Source organism: Macaca fascicularis, chromosome 14, assembly GCF_037993035.2.
Source record: "Macaca fascicularis isolate 582-1 chromosome 14, T2T-MFA8v1.1".
NCBI classification, from domain to species: Eukaryota; Metazoa; Chordata; class Mammalia; order Primates; family Cercopithecidae; genus Macaca; species Macaca fascicularis.
The window spans coordinates 122580210-122601322 of NC_088388.1; the positions used below are offsets into that span (position 1 = coordinate 122580210).

Genomic DNA, 21113 nt, shown 5'->3' on the forward strand with positions numbered 1-21113 from the left:
GGAGGCAAAGCTTTGTCTAAAAATTTGGGAAAAATTGTTTGTTCTGGCTCATGACTGACTTCCTCCAGGCCCCTCAGGAAGAAATTTAGAATAAAGAATAGCAGTTTGTCCTCAGTTCGCCTTATCTGAGGTCTGTGTGCCAGCAGATCATTTGGTGGGAATCTGGGTTTCTATAAAACAAGTCAAGGACATATGTTAAAATGTTATTTTTAGTTTCTTTAGGGAACAAAACATCTCCTGCCTATAATTTCTTTGGCTATTGTTTTAAGTTATTATTACCTTCTTGCTTATCGAGTTTCTTATTTACTTCTCAAGGCTAGCTAGGTGCCTGGAATTTCCCTTGAAGGAACTGAAGATTTCCTTTTATTTCCATGTTTGGGGTGGACTGCAGCCCTCTAAGAGGGGTCTCTGGTCTCTCTCCTGGAGCTGCTGCTCTTTACTGACTCAAATGTTCTTACCTTGTTCATACAAGGTGTAAGAACATTTGTTCTTACAAATGTTCATACCTTTTGATATTTCTCATAACTATTGAACATTTACTTTCTCAATAAATCTTGGTTTCAGTTCTTTATAGTTTAGGGTTTTGGCTAGGCCCCCACCAAATTTCCTTGCCTAATTTCTGTTCTATTCACTTGCCTTACTTACTCCCTCATTTCAAAGGGCAATCAGACACCTAGCTGTTCTTTTACTGATCAATCCTGTCTAGGAATATGGATTTGAACCAGCAAAATCCAATGTGTCACTATAAAAAATATGTAAACAAATAGCATCAAATCTTGTGGAAGCCAATTGGAAACGCAAAATATTAGGTCCCACTCAAGAGCTAGTGAATTAAAATCCACAGTAACTTCCTTCCTTCCTTCCTTCCTTCCTTCCTTCCTTCCTTCCTTCCTTCCTCCCTCCCTCCCTCCCTCCCTCCCTCTCTCTCTTTTTTCTTTCTTTCTCTCTCTCTTTCTTTCTTTCTTTTTCTTTCTTTCTTTCTCTTTCTCTCTCTCTCTTTCCCTCCCTTCCTTCCTTCCTTCCTTCCTTCCTTCCTTCCTTCCTTTCTTCCTTTCTTCCTTTCTTCCTTTCTTCCTTTCTTCCTTTCTTCCTTTCTTCCTTTCTTCCTTTCTTCCTTTCTTCCTTTCTTCCTTTCTTCCTTTCTTCCTTTCTTCCTTTCTTCCTTTCTTCCTTTCTTCCTTTCTTCCTTTCTTCCTTTCTTCCTTTCTTTCTTTCTTTCTTTCTTTCTTTCTTTCTTTCTTTCTTTCTTTCTTTCTTTCTTTCTTTCTTTCTTTCTTTCTTTTTGAGACCAGGTCTCACTTTGTTGCCCAGGCTGGAGAGCAGTGGCACAATCACAGGTCTCTGCAGTCTCAACCTTCTGGGCTCAAGCAACCCTCTCACCTCAGCCTCCCAAGTAGCTGCAACTACAGGCATAAGCCACCACACCAGACTAATTTTTTAATAAAATTTTTTTGTAGAGACACGATCCTACTTAGTTGCCCAGGCTGGAGAATCTGCATTTTAAATCAACTCTCTAGGTAACTTATTTGCCTATTAGAGTTCAAGAAGCATTGTCCTAGGATTAGATGAAGCCCTGATGTCACAGACAACAGCAGTCACCTCATTGCATAATTGAGGCAACTGAGAAAAATAGAAATTTTTTGACTTCCATGAAGCTCTTGTTTTAATTTGTGGGTAGACCATGATTGGAACCCAGAACACCTGATTCCCATTCAAAGGCTTGTTCTAAACCACAATGCAGCTTGTCATTTCTAGGTTTCCCAGGATTAAGCTCTGGTCAGATTTTTACTTCTCTAGTCTGCATCAGTTTGGCATTAGCCTCAGCTGTTTCTGTCAGCTGCTCTTATTTCTGTCAATCTCTGTAATGCTCCATATGCAGGAACAGCTGTATGCTCCTCCTGCCAGAGTCCTCTCTGGCACTGTGCAGTTGCAGTATGTTCTCATGCATGAAGAATAGTATGAACAGTTATACTCTCTGTCAATACATCACGTGACCCAGGCACTAGTGGCAAATTTGTGTTGCCTGTGCCTCAATAATATTCATGGACATGAGAATACTTTCATAAGTTTAGAGAATTGTGTCACATATAACGTCCTATCACATCTGATATAGGAGGATTTTTGTTTTTCAATTTATTAAAAATCATTCTTCATTAAATGAAATTTTAGTCTTTTGATTCTGTGAAACTAACTGTTGTCTACAATCAGGAGCCTTCTAGGTTTAAAGTTGGAAATAAATTGCTATGTGAGTTATTGAATTTTGCAAATGTCAACCATATTACACTCTATCTCTAAAGTATTCGACACTAAATTCTTATTATCCAGGGACAGTTTATAAACAATAGAAAGTATAGTTGCTCAAGTTGGCTGAACACACTTCTCTCAAAAGTTTGTCTCTAAGGTGGAAATCAACAGAAAGAGAGATGGCTGAGACCCATGATACTACATTCTCAATATTGTGACCAGCTGTCTACAGCAGCTGTAGCCTCTCCCACAAATCCCTTGAGGACAAGAGCAAGAAAAGGCATGCTCTTTGTTACTGGCTTTGGAGGACAACCTCAATGTGTACCCTTGAAGGGCTGAGTTGAATTATGCCAAACATACCAAGACTTTGTTAGAGAAGGTAGATCCATGACTGAAAGTAGCTCAGGATCACCCTGTATTGACTTCCTCAGTGGCATAAAGAAGCACAGAAGGAATCCAAGGAGAGCACCTCAGGGACAGAAGGAGTATTTGTTCCTAAAACCCAGAGCCACAGGCCTACAAGGACTTCATGCCTCTCCTCGCTGTATCATTAATGTCTTAATGTGGAAATCGTAACAGAGGAAGGGCATCTGTCTTTAGTAGTAGGACAGCCCAGACCTGTCTTACTGCATAAGCCATATATGTGCAAAAAAGAGAATCCAAAAATTCTTAAACAGTTTTAACTGGTTCACTTATATCCAAAGCACCAAAACACCTGAACCCTAATGTATTTTGAATTTGAAATGTGTCATAGACTATAATATGAGTGGTGACCCTCACTGCACCTTTCTCCATAGTTGTGCAACACAGTGAACTTCCTAATTGCTTCTCCTCTGATTGGAAAAGGAGGTGAATTGCATGGGTGGTGTGGTGTGGGGTGTGTGTGTGTGTGTGTGTGTGTTTTGCACTCCCTCTTGTAGTTGGAGAATGTTACTAATGAAACTTAATTTAAAATTTAACCCTGAGAGGAACTAGAATTTCTTTATGATATTTAACTATGAAAACAAATAAGTAACTAGATGTTTAAAAGGCACAGCATGGAATTTCTAGCAGTAAGATAGGAATTTCTAGTTGCAAAGTAGAAATCCTGGTAAGTTCCAAAATGAAGAGAATGGATTTTCAGTTTGCCCTTGAATTGGATGCATCATTGTATTATTAAATGCTTTTTCTCTGTTTTTTTTTTTCCCTTGTGTTTGATATTGAAAAACCAGGAGTTAAATACCTAGAGAAATTTTCTAATATATGTTTACCACTTTCAAACTTGTAAGGCATTCTTGAATACTCCATTTCCATGAATTTTAATGTAATCTTACTCTTCCTTGTCTCTGTATTATGTTGGGCAGTATGAAGTATGTACAACATTGTCTCAGTTTTTTTTTTTTTTTTTTTAAATTTTACTCAAAGAACAGTTGCATGAGCTGGAAGGGATTGAGAGTTCTTAAGAGCAGCAAATTTATCACAGATATTCAAATGTACTCTACTGAATTATCTAATGCTACCTGACTTCTGTCTTACTTATGTGTATTAGGGGCCCCAGATAGAGGCTAAAAATGTATGACACACTGGTGGACAAAGGAATCCAAACTTATTATTTTTTTGAAATTAAAAAATTATTTATCTGAATGATAATAAAGATAAGCCATGTAAAACCTTGTCAAATATTGCTACAGCAGTGATTATAGAGCAGTATACAGCTTTAAATGCACATCTATTTATTTATTTATTTATTATTATACTTTAAGTTCTAGGGTACATATGCACAACGTGCAGGTTTGTTACATGTATAAATGTGCCATGTTGGTGTGCTGCACCCATTAACTCGTCATTTACATTAGGTATTTCTCCTAATGCTCTCCCTCCCCCGTCCCCCCACCCCATGACAGGCCCCAGTGTGTGATGTTCCCCTTCCTGTGCCCAAGTGTTCTCATGGTTCAACTCCCATCTATGAGTGAGAACATGCGGTGTTTGGTTTTCTGTTCTTGCGATAGTTTGCTGAGAATGATGGTTTCCACCTGCATCCATGTCCTTACAAAGGACATGAACTCATTCTTTTTTATGGCTGCATAGTATTCCATGGTGTATATGTGCCACATTTTCTTAATCCAGTCTGTCATTGATGGACATTTGGGTTGGTTCCAAGTCTTTGCTATTGTGAATAGTGCCGCAATAAATATACGTGTGCATGTGTCTTTATAGTAGAATGATTTATTTGGGTATATCCCCAGTAATGGGATGGCTGGGTCAAATGGTATTTCTAGTTCTAGATCCTTGAGGAATTGCCACACTGTCTTCCACAATGGTCGAACTAGTTTACAGTCCCACCCAAAGTGTAAAAGTGTTCCTATTTCTCCACATCCTCTCCAGCACCTGTTGTTTCCTGACTTTTTAATGATTGCCATTCTAAATGGTGTGAGATGGCATCTCCTTGTGGTTTTGATTTGCATTTCTCTGATGGCAAGTGATGATGAACATTTTTTCATGTGTCTGTTGGCTGCATAAATGCCAAACTTATTTTATGCGAGAATTTTGGCTGGAAAAGGTGAGCACCTGTGAGAAGCACCAAGGTGGGGAGGATCATCTGGTATCTGTTTCAGGTATTGATTGTCTAACCAAGACAGGGATTTATTTCTAAAATTATAAATAAAAGAAGTGTGTGAAGAAAATGAAGGGCTCACTGAAAAATAGTGCCTAAGCCACCTTATATCTGTGCCTCAGTAAATAAGTAGGGATAATGGGGATTCTCCTAATATCTGCTTTGAATACAGCTCAGTGTCTCTGTCTATAGCAGGAATAACAGCAGAAATAGTGGCACACCTGCCACTCAGTAGTTTGCTGTTTTGAGATAATTGAAAGACAGCTCCTTTGTCATTGACAAAGATTTCTTACAGGGGGAATAGACTGCAGTAATAGTGAGGAAGCTCTGCCCTCAGGTGGCTTCAAAGAGTGTAAATCAATGAAGGGTAGCCAGAGCCACATAATATTGAGAGTTCATAAGTACGTAAGAAACATCCCTTGGGGATTCCAAGAAACACTTGCTAAAAATTACTTGGTAGTAATTGCATAGGAGAGCAAGAGCTTATGGTATGCACCTAGGTAAGGTGAACAAGGGCCAGTGACATTTGAAATTTTATTTTGGTCTTTGCATAGATAGGTGTGGCCAAGAAGAAATTTGGTCACATCTCCTACCTGTTATCCTGTGTGCAAGGGAAAGAAGAATGAATGAAAACTGTCTTTTATAGCCATTTAAAAAATAGATCATGTGCATTGTACTGAGCCAAATAACATTTCCTGCAAAGCTCTTCGTCTAATTACTTAAGGATATGGGATCATCATGGCCAACACTGTAAGAATAATGGATGCTAGCAAAAAATAAAATAATACAAGAAAGACATCTAAAGTTTTAAAAGTGTGCAGGACAAATGAAATGGTTATGATGATGATAATAATTATGATGATATATACCATTTGAGAGTATTTATATAAGAAATGCTTTAAATTATTATAAATATTAATACTTTTTATAATTTAATTGTTAAATCACTATATAGTCTAAATTCTTGGGCACATAGCTATTTAAATATTCTTTTCCTGTGAATTCCCATCATTTCCAGATTTGCTTCTTTTGATGATTTTCTTTCTGGTTATGTATCACAATATCCTGCTTCTTTATATGCTTAGAATTTTCTGTTTGGATACTGGATATTGTGATATTAAATTATTAAGTTATAGATTTGGTTGTATTCTTTTAAGTTGTGTTAGACTTTCTTCTCCTAGGCATTTACTTGTGGACTAGTTTGATCTTTTCAGGTTTGTTTCGAAAATCTTTTAAGAAAAAGCTAGGTCTGTCTTTGTACTAGAGATAATTTTTCCCCCTTACTCTACCTAATACCCTAATATTAAAAGGTCTTTTTACTCTGGCTGAAAGAAACACAAGCATTTCCATGCCAATGTGAACACTAGGAATTATTTGGCCTGTTGATTTCTCGTGGATCCTTTCACATCTTCAGGTAATTTCTTTTCATGACTGCTTAGTTCTATATTGAGCCAGTCTTCAGGGGATCCTTCTGCCTATCTCCAGAGTTCTCTTTCTATGCAACTCTTTCATTTCTAGTCATCTTCCCTGTAACTTCAAGTGGCCCTGGCCTCCCCAAACTGATCTCTATTTTCTTACTCATCTCAAAAAAAAAAAAAAAAAAAAAGAAACTTCCAGCCTCTGTTTGAATACTGCCCCTAGACTGCAGACTAGGAGACTGCATCCAGGTTGCAAACTGGGGCAGTCTTAAGGCTCACCTCGTTTTGTTTTTCTTCTCTTAATAATCGTAACCTTGTATTGCTTGTTAGCCAATGTGTGAAATGGTTTGCTTTATGTATTTTTGTCATGTTCTAGTTGCCTAAGTCAAAAGGGAAAATCAAATATCTGTTACTCCACCATGGCCAATATCAGAAGTATTAATTCGCTTATTTTTTGAATTTATCATTCATAAAATTTTCTTGTATATTCTTTTATCTCAAACTAAAATGTGAATAACTTAGGAGTGGAGATCATGTCCTGTTTATCTTTGTATCATCAGCATCTCCCATTGAATTTTACACAGGGCCCTAAGAAAGATAAATAATATTCATCCAACATTTCTATATTATACAACTGATATAAGTGCTTTCAGGTTTATTTTACTTTAGCCCTACACCATAGAATTATCATTTTGTAGATAAGGAAGAAACTGAGATACTGAAAGATTCAATAACTTGCCCAAGATCATAATTCAGGTGTGCTCAACACATCTCCTATGAATAAACGCCTGACTGACTAATGAGTTCTGAGGGAAAATGACCATAATGTATACAATGGTAGTTAAACTATACAGTTAAACTGAAGGATTTTTTTTTTCTTGCCAGAAAGAGCCAGAGACATTTAAATCACAAAAGATTTAGGTGACTGAGAAAAGGACCTTTAATACAATGGGCCTTTAATATAACTGTTGGGAACTCATTGTCTAGCAAGTCTTTATTTTATTGGCAAACGCCCATTAAAAGCACACACACAAGGTACTTTGGCAGCTATTTCTAGTGCTTCAGCAAAATACTTCTCTATACATAGGAAGAAGCTTGACTTTTGGAGCTAATTCAACCATTTGGTAACAGTAAATGAACAGATATAATTAAGCACCTGTGATAAGACTAATGATAATCCTAATGATCATACTCATATTAATAATACTATATGCCAGAGGTACCTAACCCCCAGGTCATGGACTGGTACCCGTACAGGTTCGTGGCCTGTTAGGAACTTGGCCACATAGCAGGAGGTGAGCGGTGGGTGAGCAACCGAAACTTCATCTGTATTTACAGCCACTCCCCATCATTAGCATAACAGCCTGAGTTCTGTCTCCTGTTAGATCAGTAATGGCATTAGGTTCTTAGGAGCAGACACCCTATTGTGAACTGTACCCATGAACGATCTAGTTTGCATGCTCCTTATGAGAATCTAATGCCTGATGATCTGTCACTATCTCCCATCACTCCCAGACGGGACCATCTAGTTGCAGGCAAACAAGCTCAGGGTTCCCACTGATTCTACATTATGGTGAATTGTATAATTATTTTATTACATATTACAATGTAATTATAATAGAAATAAAGTGCACAATAAAAGTAATGTGCTTGAATCATTCCAAAGTCAACCCTCTGCCTCCACCTGGCTGTGGAAAAACTGTCTTCCATGAAACTGGTCCCTGGTGCCAAAAAGACTGGGGACCACTGTTGTATGTTATATGATCTTTAACAATCAAATATCAACCACATTTTATGACTTTTTTTTTCTTGGTAACATTTAATTAAGGCTCTTCCTGAGGCCTAGCAATGATATAGATTTCATGGTAACCAGTAGCTTGACTGGTTCTCCCTCAGTCCTGGTTCTCAAACTTTTGTATTCTTCAGGATCATCTGCAAGGCTTATTAAAACACATATTGCTGAGCTTCATCTCCAGTGTCACAGGTGTAGTAGGTCTGGGGTGGTGCTTGAGAAATTCTATGTCTAACACATTCCTAGGTAATGTTAAAGCTACTGGCCTACGACCTAGATTTTGAGAATCACTGTACTAACTGATGAAGTATTTTGATTTGTCTCAATATTAGTCCATTTTCACACTGCTGTAAAGACATATCGGAGACTGGGTAATTTATCAGGGAAAGAGGTTTAATTGACTCACAGTTCTGCATGGCTGTGGAGGCCTCAGGAAACTGACAGTCATGGTGGAAGGCGAAGAAGAAGTACCTTTTTCACAAGGCAGCAGGAAAGAGAGCGAGTGTGTGAAGGAGGAACTATCAAATATTTATAAAACCATCAGATCTTGTGAGAACTCGCTCACTAACACAAGAACAGCATGGGGAACCACCTCCATAATTCAGTCACCTCCCCCTCTTGACACGTGGGGATTATCAGTCCCTCCCTCAACACATGGGGACTACAATTGGAGGTGGGATTTGGGAGAGGACACAGAGCCAAACCATATCATTCTCCTATTTCAGATGTTTCCTGCTTATAAAAACATAAATGAAAGGCTTTAGCTTCAAACTTGTTACGAAACCAATTCATTGAAAAAAAAATGACATTATAAGTAAAAATCACTTATGGTTTTACTTAAGAAGAAATTTTCTTACATATAGTCAGTCAGTATTTATTGATTATATATGGCTGTGCTTGATGATCAATTCCTAATCGGTATGGGCTTAGTAAAATCTTCTAGTTTGTTCTGGCCTTTAGTTCCAGTGCAGCACACCAGTGAACTTGGATTCCCATCTTGGTGCTCATGTGGTCCTCGGGATCTGGCAGCAGAGGCTCTCAGATAATTTCTGCCCTCAATGGCTGTTTGTTATAGCACAAGGACCTGCTTCCCTTACTCTTTCCACAGCATAGGGTCTTTGTCCTACTTTGTCTGGTTTTTCTCCCAGGTAGTTTTATGGCTCATATACTCATCTCCTTGAAATCTTTATTCACAGATCACCTTCTCAGAGAAGGCTTTCTTAACTACCTTATTAACACTTGAAAGTTGTCCCCCAAACTCTCTGTTCCCTTCCCTGCTTTAATGTTTTTTTCATAATTTTTGTAACCTGGCAACTTTTAACATATTTTTTCTCTATTATATTTTTACTTATGGCATGTCTCCGTCTATAATTCAAACTCATTAAAAAGCAGGGATTTTGTCTGTTCTGTTCATTGGCACACAGTAGACATTCAAACAACATTTGGTAAATGGATGAATGAATTCCTTTTGACCTGTGAACATTAATGCATTATACTGCTCAATGATGAACTTAATTATTTTGCTCTACTCTGCAAAGCTATATTTTCCTTTGGTCATTTTCTACCTGAAGCCAGGTACCAAGCTTCTAGGTCTTCTTAAGATTCACTTTGGGCCACCTATCAAAAAGGACTGTGAAAATTTGCACCTTATTGTTACCTGGCATGGTGCCACTTCTGGATGCATCCATTCCTATTTACCAGTCAGTAACATTAACTTCTGCCAGCAACTCTCCTTCTACTAATGGCCTCAATGTCATCCCCTTTGACCATCCCAGGAAACCCCCCATGCTGATAATTCCTTGTTCTTCTGTTGCCTCAGCCTATCCCTACTGCTACACTTCAACCAACATTTTTAAAAAGCAAACACATCTTCCACTGGAAAATAATCTTTCCTTGATCCCGTGTTTCCGTCATTCATATAGGTTAAGTATCTCTTATCTGAAATGCTTGGGACCAGAAGTGTTTTGGACTTGGATTTATTAAGATTTTAGAATATTTGCATTATAGTTACCAGTTAAGCATACTTAATCCAAAACAAAAGAATCTGAAATTCTCCAGTGAGTGTGTTTCCTTTAATATCATGTAAATACTCAAAAAGTTTCAGATTTTGGAAGATTTCTGATTGCAAATTTTTGGATTAGGGATACTCAACCTGTGTTGTAATACTGCTTATATTCTCAGTCAGCCTTCTTGAAAGTGTTTTCTATATTTATATTATCCATTTATTTATAGCTACACATTGTTCTACCTACAGTATTTTGAATTGTACCCCCAAAATTCTATTAAATTTTTTACTAAAGTAATTCAGGATTTGTTGCCCCTAAATGCAACAGATATTTTTCATTCTTTATCACGCCACTTGAAACGTTCACCCTTTGTCTTCCATACTATCTTTCATGGTGTACCTCCTGGTTTCTCTTCTGCTTCGTCATCCATCCTTAAACTAATTGATGGATTATCATCTCCTTTTGTACTCTTCCCTGTTGATCTCAGTCACTTTTATGGCTTTCATTATCGTTAATATATTTGATGACTCCATAAATTATATCTCTAGCTCAAGTTTTCCTCCTAAGCTTCAAATAATTATCCAACTGACAACTTATAACTGGATGACCCTCAAAAACCTTCGGTTCAATAGGTCCACCCCTAAGAAACCCCTCCTGTGTCTCTTTCTTCTTTTTCTTTTTGTTTTTTAGACGGAGTCTCACTCTGTCACCCAGGCTGGAGTGCAGTGGCGTGATCTTGGCTCACAGCAACCTCTGCCTCCCAGGTTCAAGCAATTCTCATGCCTCAGCCTCTCAAGCAGCTGAGATTATAGGCATGCACCACCACGTGCAGCTAATTTTTGTATTTTTAGTAGAGACAGGGTTTTACCATGTTGGCCAGACTGGTCTTGAACTCTTGACCTCAAGTGATCTGCCTGTGTCAGCCTCTCAAAGTGCTGGTATTACAGGTGTGAGCCGCCGCGCCCAGCCCCGTGTTGCTTTTCTCATCAAGTATCTTTCACTCTGTATAGCCAGAGGCTTTGATACCGTCCTAAGTCATACCTCTTTTTCTCTCATTTCTCACATCATCTTTACTTAATCTGGCCAATACAGGTTAAAACCAAGTCTCCAGAAATATTCAAAAGTGCCTAATAAGAAAATATTTTTTAACTTTACATGCCTTACTAGAAGTAGCGATATTTTATTATCTATTATTTTATTTAAAAATGGAGAGAGACACTGAGGATTGGATAAGTTGTAGCATGGTCAAAATCTGTGGAAAATAAGTGAACTTAGCCAGGACTAGAATTGGAGACCTCTGAATCCCTGTTAGGTTTCTTTCATGGTATATATATATATTTTTTTAATGAGGTCTCATTCTGCCACCCAGGCTGGAGTGTAGTGGCGCAATCACAGCTCACTGCAGCCTCAACTTCCAGGGCTCAATCACTCCTCCCATCTTGACCTTCCAAAGTGTTGGGATTACAGGTGTGAGCCACTGCACCCAGGCTCCCTTTGTGGTATATGCAAGATACTTCATGGATTGGATTTTCCCTCCAGACATGATCAAAGTTTGCTTTCAGTTTGGCATGATCATTGCTTATCCCGGGGCACCGTCTCAGTTTCTGGCACACCAAACACCACACAGTCATGCAGAAAGAATGTTTCGAAGATAAGAAATATGTGCCGTCAGGGGAGGGCTAGGGGTTGGGGAGAGCATTAGGAAAAAGAACGAATGCATGCTGGGCTTAATACGTAGGCGATGGATTGATAGGTGCAGCAAACCACCATGGCACACGTTTAACTATGTAAGAAACCTGCACATCCTGCACACTTACCCTGGAACTTAAAAAAAAAATAAAAAAAGGAAATTTATTTGATGTAGTACATACCAGTGTCAAGTTTTCCTTAGTATCAAGGTCATAATTCTTTTCACTGTCTCTCTCAACACTTCCTTTACCTTCTCATTCCTCAAGCTGTAGATAAAAGGATTCAGGAGAGGGGTCACCACTGTGATGAGGATAGCAGCCACCTTGTCATAATCCAGTGAGGAGTTCTGATTGGGTCGCACATACACAAAGATGTTGCTCCCGTAGGCAATGGAGACAACAGTGATATGAGAAGCACAGGTAGAAAAAGCTTTCTGACGTCCCTGGGTGGAAGGGATATGTAGGATGGTAGAAATTATGCACACGTAGGACCCAGTAGTGAATGCCAGGGAACTCAGGATGACAAGGGCCGAGAGGAGAAAGTTTATCTTCTCAATGAGATGAGTATTTATACAGGCCACCTGTAAAAGAGGGGCAATGTCACAGAAAAAATGATTAATTTCTTTCCTACAGTAAGGTAGCCGTGTCACTGCAATGGTTGGAACCAACACGGACAGGAAGGCCCCCACCCAGCATCCCAGAACCAGCAGGAGGCAGGCCCTGCTGTTCATGATGACCATGTAGCGCAGTGGGTCGCAGATAGCCACGTAGCGGTCAAAGGACATTACTGCCAAGAGGATAAACTCCACTGTCCCCAGAAAGAAGTAGAAATATGCTTGGGTCATGCAACCAGCAAATGATATGGGTTTCTTTTCTCCTAGGAGGCAGGCTAACAACTTTGGGGTAATGACAGTGGTGTATAAGATATCCAGAGAGGACAAATTACTGAGGAAGAAGTACATTGGAGTTTGCAGGCGATGATCAATCCATATCAGGGAGATGATGATGATGTTTCCTGTTGCTGTTAATGTGTAAGTTAACACAAGAACCACAAAGAGAGATATTCGAATCTCCAGGAGAGCTGGGAAGGCAATTAGGGTGAATTCGGTCACAGTGCTCCAGTTTCCCATGTCGACTACTACATGGTGGGCAGGGTTTCCCTGAAGAAACAAGAAAACAAAATCAGCTTAGGTAATTTTGTAAATATGTGTTGAGAATGTATTGTGGAGAGTGGCTTGTATTGGGAGACATAGTCCTGGCGTGTAGTCCTCTATCAGCAAGTAATTATTGTGCCACGTTGGGAAAGTCAAGATTTAGGTATATGTTTGTTTGTTTTTTCCTGTAAAATGATACAATAAGGCTGGATAAAAAACTCCAAGCTTCCTTCTAGTTATAAAATTCTATTCCTTTTCATTAGATGAAATTTCTAATCTTTTCTACTCTTTTGGCTTCATTTTCTCAGCTAAAAATGTGCTAATGTACTGATGTATACTTAATCAGAATGCCCTTCTATTATTCTGGTTTACAGTTCCTGAGTGGCAAATCCTTTAAAAACTTTATAGTCTTTTCTATAACAAACTTTATTTCACTTTGGTGGTTATCATGAGTAAAAGATAAAGGTTGATTTAGTTTTTTCTGTATTTGTAGATATCCAGAGTCTCCCAATTCTTAAAGTCTTTCTTTAGCATGTACAGATCTGTGAAAACAGTCCAGAGATGATTAAAAGGAACAACAGCTCATGGTTCCTATTAATCATTTTAGATGACATCTCAAAAAGAAACAATGGGTGTCTCACCCTTAGATTATACCTTGTGTCTAAAACCTACCTTCAAGTTCTGTGAAGTACCTAATATACATTATATATCTGGATGATCATTTGAGAGCACCATATATAGTGTGATAGCATCAGAGAGGCACAAATTATATACAGGAAGGCAAAAACAGAGGTAATTCATCTCACTTTATTTACTTTGTCAGCTGACGTCGTGAAACTGTACTTCAAGATCTAGTTTGTTCTTTATCCCACTATCTGAGAAATGATATTTTAGATAAAAACCAACCCATGCTTTAACTCTGATCTTGGTGCTTTATTTATCTAGATAGCACCTCTTTAGTAAATCCTTAATAGATTAGTCAGCATCTCCTCCACTCTTTGCTACCGATCGTGACCACCTCTTTTTCTTTTTCCAACCTCCCCCTGCACTTTCCTCAGGATAAAAAAGTTTGCCCTCTTATTTTATTTTTCTTTTTATTATTACAAGAAAGACATTTTTAGTGCAAAGAATTCAGAAATGCAACTGCAAAAAAAAAAATTATAATCTGTAATTAAACTTATTAGAGATACAGTGACATTTTGGTATATATAGTTTTAGGCTATTTTAAAGTTCAAATTACATATCTGTGTATCTAAAACAAATCATACTAGCAGATTGTTTTGTAATTAGCTTTTTAGCTTTTTTCCTTTTCCTTTCTTTCTCTTTTCTTTCTTTCTTTTCTTTTTTTTTTTTTTTTTTTTAACAATTCAGCATCTTTCCAGGTCAATTCCTAGAAATCTTCACAATCATTTTTGAGAATTGTGTAGCGTTTGATTCTATCAGTGGGACTGTGATATATTTAGCCAGTTGCTTAGTGCTGAATATTTAGATGGTTTACATTTCTCGCTTGTATAAATAATGATCAAATAAATATTCTTCCACCTAAATTTTTTGTGCACTTGTCTTATTAATTCCTGAGAATCTTTTCCAGTAGGATGTTCGCCCTCACTATTTGTTACTCAGTACAAAAACCCAAGAAAGATTTGTTCTTATAATATTAGATTTTACTTTACTAGAGCAGTTGATAATGTAAAATCACTTACAAATCTCTTTCATGGGTTCTCAGTCTGAGGGAATAGTTCTATATCATAGCTGGGCTCAGGGAGCTAATACCTCAATAGTGTAGAAACACTGTGCTCTTTTTTTTTTTTTTTAGAAAATAAATCTTATTTTACACTCTGAACTTCAGTTTTCTCATCTTAGAATGCTGGGCTGCACATTTAAAAGGTCCATTAAAGTCTTAGAGTCCTGCTGTCAGTACTTTTTGACTCCCTGACCCACCTCAAAGAGTGTAACTTCTTTTATTCTCCATTAAATAAACTCCTAAATGATTTGCTAAGTTACTGCATAAAAGTGGCTAATCATGAATACATATACTAATATAATAGCATGGAAATTATATGTGAACTTTCTATACAAGGCATTTTGTTACGTTTTTTGTGTGTCTTATATTATTATTTCCGTGAGGTTGTTCAACAGGCAAATTATATTTTACACGTCGTTTTTGGTTTTCAATAATAATAGATAATATTTGTTGAGTTTTTGGTAGTTGCCAGACACAATCTAAAGCAGTTTACTCTTTTAATTTTCATTATAACCTATGAGATAAGCATTATCTTTATTCCTATTTTTAAATTTTACTTTAAGTATATTTTAAATTTTAAGACTCAAGTATTAATTAGATTAATGTGAGATAGTTTAAAGAACTGGGTTCCAATCCTAGTTTTTACCACTTACAGCTCTTTTTTATTGAATTAAATTCTTCACCTCTGAGTCATAGCTTCTTTATCAGAGAAATAAAGATAATTCTCATGTTCAAAATGACCTGCCATGAGGTTTAAATTAAATCATATATGTGACAATACCTAATAAATTCTTGCTAAAAAATTGATTCTTTTAAGAAAGGAGATGAACAATTAACATTAATTGTTTCTTATCTGAATTAATAACAATAAATTGTAAAAACATTAATTTTTAACTGAGAAATATTTCTAGTGCTACTTAACCTGAATCATTCCAGATTGGCTTCTGACTCCATTCACTAAGAATATTGAAAGATTAGAGCAACTATACACAGAAAAGTAAATTTAACAAAAGTGATACTGTATTAGTAAATAAAAATATACAAAAAAGTATACTTACATTGCATCAATTACATAATGTAAAATTTTCCTGTTTTGTATGTGCAGAAGGAAGAGGCTCAAACTTTATCATATGTAAGTGTATGAATTAATTCATAGCATGGTATTTTGTACTTTGAATTTTTTTTTTTTTTTTTTTGCTAATTCTATTTCTAACTCATAGATATATCTCTCAAAGATGAAACAGCCCTTACTAGGCCACTGACCATCCAACCCCATAATGAATCCTTCTGATTAGCACTCTCACCACATATGCATCCAGCCATTGCTTGGATGACTTCAGTGATTAGTAAATTACTATCTTGCTTTACTACTGGCTGGATGAAAAACTCTTATCTTGAGTGGAAAACTCTGTTATGTAACTTCCAAATACATGTTCACGTACTGATTTTATAGATCAAATACTAATCTTTTCACCATGACAGCCCTTCAAGCACCTTTATGTTCTAGATATCCTCCTTGCCCTACATTCCAGTAAATTCAGCACAACACAAATTCTAAAGTCTGTTTTTGCAGATAAAGAAGGTAATACCTGTGGTAAGTGGCCTTAAAAACTTACAGAGTAGATCTTCCTCAACTTCCATTTATGGGAGACTGAAGCAGGAGGATTGCTTGAGGCCAGGAGTTTGATATCAGCCTGGGTGGCATAGCAAGACCCCATCTCTACAAATATTTTGAAAAAACTAGCCAGATGTGGTGGTGAGCATCTGTGGTCCTAGTTACTCTGGAGATGGAGGTGGCAGGATTGCTTGAGCCCAGCAGTTCCAGGTTGCAGTGAGCTATGACCATGGCATTGCACTCCAGCTTGGGCAACAGAGCGAGACCTTGTCTCTAAAATCAATTGATCAATCAATGAAAAACGATTAAGTCTTAATTCTCAGGTATTTTTCCCCATGCAGAATGACTATATTTTGTCTCTTTGCTTAATTTTCAATTATTTCAATTATCCAGTAACTGAGTTTTTTGAATATAGAATTTCATACAAGCAACTCATCTAGATGTGGCTAAGTGGACTCCTTCTTAAGCATACTTACCAAGTGATGGCTCAGTGAAGGGAACTCAGTAAAGTTTTTGGTATTTCATTGTACCTTCATGACTATTAGACTATCCTTCCATTGAAGCTTTTACTAAATGATCGTGAATGTTATAAATGTTTCACCAGATCAAAGGTGACTTGAATTTTTTTTAACTACTTCTTTCCTTTTCTCAATAGAGTAAAGCTTCCTTTCCTTTCTTCTGTCAGTTTTTTTTTAAGTAGGTGAATGAATTATGTTTTTTCATGGACCTATTTGCCTTAGAGATTTAGATGAGAACAGCTCTTGGGGATATGGGTCAAAAGAAGTTAATTAATATTGTTATAAAAGAATGTTGGTTCTGAACTTCCTAATCACAGAGTTTTAGACTGTCTATACATAGAGCAGTTAGGGATTCCTTGGGGATTTTCCAGCCATTTCGCTTCTTGCATTTAAAGAGAAAAGAATACCTTCGAGCCCAGGTATCTACAAGGAAGCTAAAAGCATGGAACACTTCTCATCCTTCTTAAATTTATTTGTATAATAGGAAATATTCTACAACAGTAAATGTTCTAGAGTTTCAGATACCATGTACTATCTCTCTCTATGTTAGCATAATTTTTTAAAAAGTTCCAGATGAAAATAAGGTCATAGTAAATTCCATAATTTTTCCTCCCTGTCCTGTCCCTGTTGAAAAAGATGAGCTGTTGTGTAACAATCACATCATGCCATTATCAAGCACCTCATATACCCCATAAATATATACACCTACTATGTACCACAAAAATTAAAAATAGAAAAATTTTAAGAAGATGGGCTCTTGTACAGAACTCAGCCTAGCACAACTCTGTTCTTCCATGCTCTTGACTTACCTCATAGCTACAAGCTTTCCATAAATTTCCACTGTATTCTCTGATTTTTTTAAATGAAAATTCTTTCAAACATTTTTCACTTAACTAAAAAACCCTCCTTTTTATTTTATTATTTTTTTTACCTTAACAGTAACCTGACTTTCACTTGAGGACACTGGTTCCACTGAGTTGAACACACATCCTTCTTTCCATGTACAAAAGTGATAGAGTTACATAGCTGCAGGGACATTATAACAATATAACAATATTATATTGTTTTATATTTAGATTATATCAATTATATATTATGTAATATGCTATATGACATATATTACATGAGTATACAATGTGTTTGTACTTATATATATTATAATATATTTATACTATATTATTAATTTTATAATGATATAATAATTGTGTTGTTTTTGTTATTTTGCTCCCAATTTCTGCTTTCAATAAGAAATTATTCCTCTGGTTTCTGACAAAACTCCTCTGATGCTCATAGCATACAATTTCTTTTATTTTTGTAGTATGCAATCTTATAAATTTTCTCTGGTTCCACCATTTATTGCCTAAGTTTCAAGAAATAAGCAAATAACTGCTATAGAGCCTTCAAGTAAGACAATTATGGAAGTCATTTTTTAATTGACTCTTTTGGTGGTTCATGTGAACAGCTTTTGTCAGCTGTTTTTATTTGCTTTTGTTAGCTGTTCACATGAACCACTGAGTCAATTAAAAAAAGACTTTCACAATTGTATTACTAAACTTGACAACTCAAGTTTAGGTTGATATTCAACCTAAAACTTGAATATCTTTTTAAAAAATAATTTCAACTTTATTTTAGATTTGGGGGTACATATCCAAGTTTGTTACATGGGTATGTTGTGGGATGCTGAAATCTGGGGTATGGATGATTCCATCACTTGGGTAATGGGCGTAGTACCCAATAGGTAGTTTTCTAGCCCACACACCCCTCCCTCCTTTCCCCCCTAGTAGTTCCCATTGTTTATTATTCCTATCTTTATGTCCACATGTACCCAATGTTTAGCTCCCACTTATAAGTTAACACATGTGGTATTTGGTTTTCTGTTCCTGTACTAATTCACTTAGGATAATGGCCTCCAGTTACATCCATGTTGCTGCAAAGGATGTGATTTCACTCTTTCTCATGGCTGTGTAGTATTCCATGGTGTATATATACTGCATTTTCTTTTTTCCACCATTGATGGGCATCTAGGTTGATTCTATATCTTCCGCTATTGTTAATAGTGCTGCAGTGAACATATGTGTGCATGTGTCTTTATGGTAGGACAATTTTATATTCCTTTAGGTATATATTCAGTAATGAGATTGCTGGCTCATATGGTAGTTTTGAGTTCTTTGAGAGTCATGCGGTAGTTTTAAGTTCTTTTAGAAGTCTCCAAACTGCTTTCCCCAATGGCTGAACTGATTTACATTCCTATCAACAGTGTATAAGCATTTCCTCTCCTCTGAAGCCTTGCTGGCATCTTTTATTTTTTATTCTTTTACCTTTTATTTTAGGTTCATGGGTACATGTGTAGGCTTGTTGTATAGGTAAATTGTATGTCATGGGGATTTGGTATACAGATAATTTTGTCACTCAGGTATGATAAATAGTACACTATAAGTAGTGTTTCCATCATCACCACCCTCCCACCCTCCAATCTCAAGTAGGCCTCTGTGTCTATTGCTTTTGTGGCCATATGTATTCAAAGTTTAGCTCCCACTTATAAGTGATAACATGCAATATTTGGTTTTCTGTTCCTGTATTGATTCACTTAGGATAATGGCCTCCAGCTGCATTCATGTTGCTGAAAATGATATGGTCTCATCCTTTTTTAAAGTTACATAGTATTCTATTATGTATATGTACCACATGTTTTGATCCTGTCTATAGTTGATGGCCATTTAGGTTGATTCCATGTCTTTGCTATTGTGAATAGTGCTGCAGTGAACATACTTGTGCATGTGTCTTTATGGTAGAATGATTTATAGTCCTCTGGGTATATACCCTGTAATGGGATTACTGGGTTAAATGGCAATTCTGTTTTAAGTTCTTTGAGAAATCTCCAAACTGCTTTCCACAATGGTTGAACTAATATATACTCCCATCAGAGGTATATAATCATTCCCTTTTCTCAACAACCTCTCCAGGTGTCTGTTATTTCTTGCCTTTTTAGTAATAGTCATTCTGACTGATATGAGCTGATATCTTATTAGGGTTTTGATTTACATTTCTCTAATGATTAGTAATATTGAGCATTTTTTCATATGTTTGTTGGTCACTCGTATGTTTTCTTTCGGAAAGTGCCTGTTTGTGTCTTTTAGTTATTTTTTTAATGGGTTGTTTGTTTTTTGCTTGTACATTTGTTTAGGTTCCTTATTGATTGTACATATTAGATCTTTGTTGGATGCATAGTTTGCAAGTATTTTCTCCCGTTCCGTAGGATGCCTGTTTACTCTGTTGATAGTTTCTTTTGCCATGCAGAATCTCTTTAGTTTAATTAGGTTCCACTTGTCAATTTTTGTTTTGTTGCTATTTCTTTTGAGGACTTAATCACAAATTCTTTGTCAAGGCTGTTGTCAAGAAGGGCATTTCATAGGTTTTCTTTGCGGAATTTAGAGTTTAAGTTCTTACTTTAAATCTTTTATTTGAATATCTTAATCTTACTTCCAATGATTATTTCCTCTTAAGTCATCAACTCCAGTATTATAAATTAGATCTTGCCATTACATTTAACTAATCTCTGAAAAGTCAAACTCTAGGGTATCAATTTTGAACTATATTCCTCTAATTAAACAACTGTTTCTATGCACTTACTTCATGGCTTCACCCAGATCTCCAGCTGATAAATTCCCCCATTTTCTAGCAACCTTTCTGCATATATATATATATACACACACATATACATATAGATAGATATTTTAGAACACTTTACACATATATACACATATGAAACTTTTTTTCTTTCAGTATTTTAAAGATGTTACTTCACTATCTTCTGGTTTGTACTGCTTATCACAGGAAATCTGCTGTTAATCTATCTTTGTTTCTTAGTATGTAAGAGATCCATTTTTGTTTTTTTTCTACTTTAAGATCTTTTCTTTATCAATGGTTTTAAGAAATTTGATTATCATGTGGTTTGGTGTAGTTTTATCCATGTCTCTTTTGCTTGGGGGTTTGTTGAGCTTCTTGAACCTTTAAGATTATAATTTTTATCAAATTTGGAAAATTTTTGGTCACGATTTTTTCAGATTTTTTCCATTCTTATTTTACTTCAGAAAGTAAACACTTCTTGGTGTTTATCTTAATTGAGTTTCCTGGACTTTTGGGTTGATATACTTTATTAAATTTGAAAAAAACTATTGCCTATTACCTCTTCCAATAGCCCTCTGCCCTATTGTTTCTCATTATCTTCAATACAGTTACCTGTGTATTAGACAATTTGATATTGTCTCACAGATCTTAGACACATTAAGAAATTATTTTTCTTTATGTTTCAGTTTGACTAATTTCTACTTTGTCTTTAAG

General features: G+C 36.3%; 2 protein-coding genes across 2 annotated transcripts in view; one reads left to right on the plus strand and one right to left on the minus strand.

Annotated features, from left to right (window-relative positions):
• OR8D4 (olfactory receptor family 8 subfamily D member 4) overlaps positions 1 to 21113 on the plus strand; it is a 94506-nt gene that overhangs the window by 43876 nt on the left and 29517 nt on the right. The window lies entirely within an intron of this gene.
• On the minus strand, positions 11738 to 13940 carry OR6M1 (olfactory receptor family 6 subfamily M member 1). The gene has a single exon (XM_045370838.3). It carries the CDS (start codon positions 12869 to 12871, stop codon positions 11930 to 11932), a length of 942 nt encoding a protein of 313 aa, XP_045226773.1. The 5' UTR covers positions 12872 to 13940; the 3' UTR covers positions 11738 to 11929.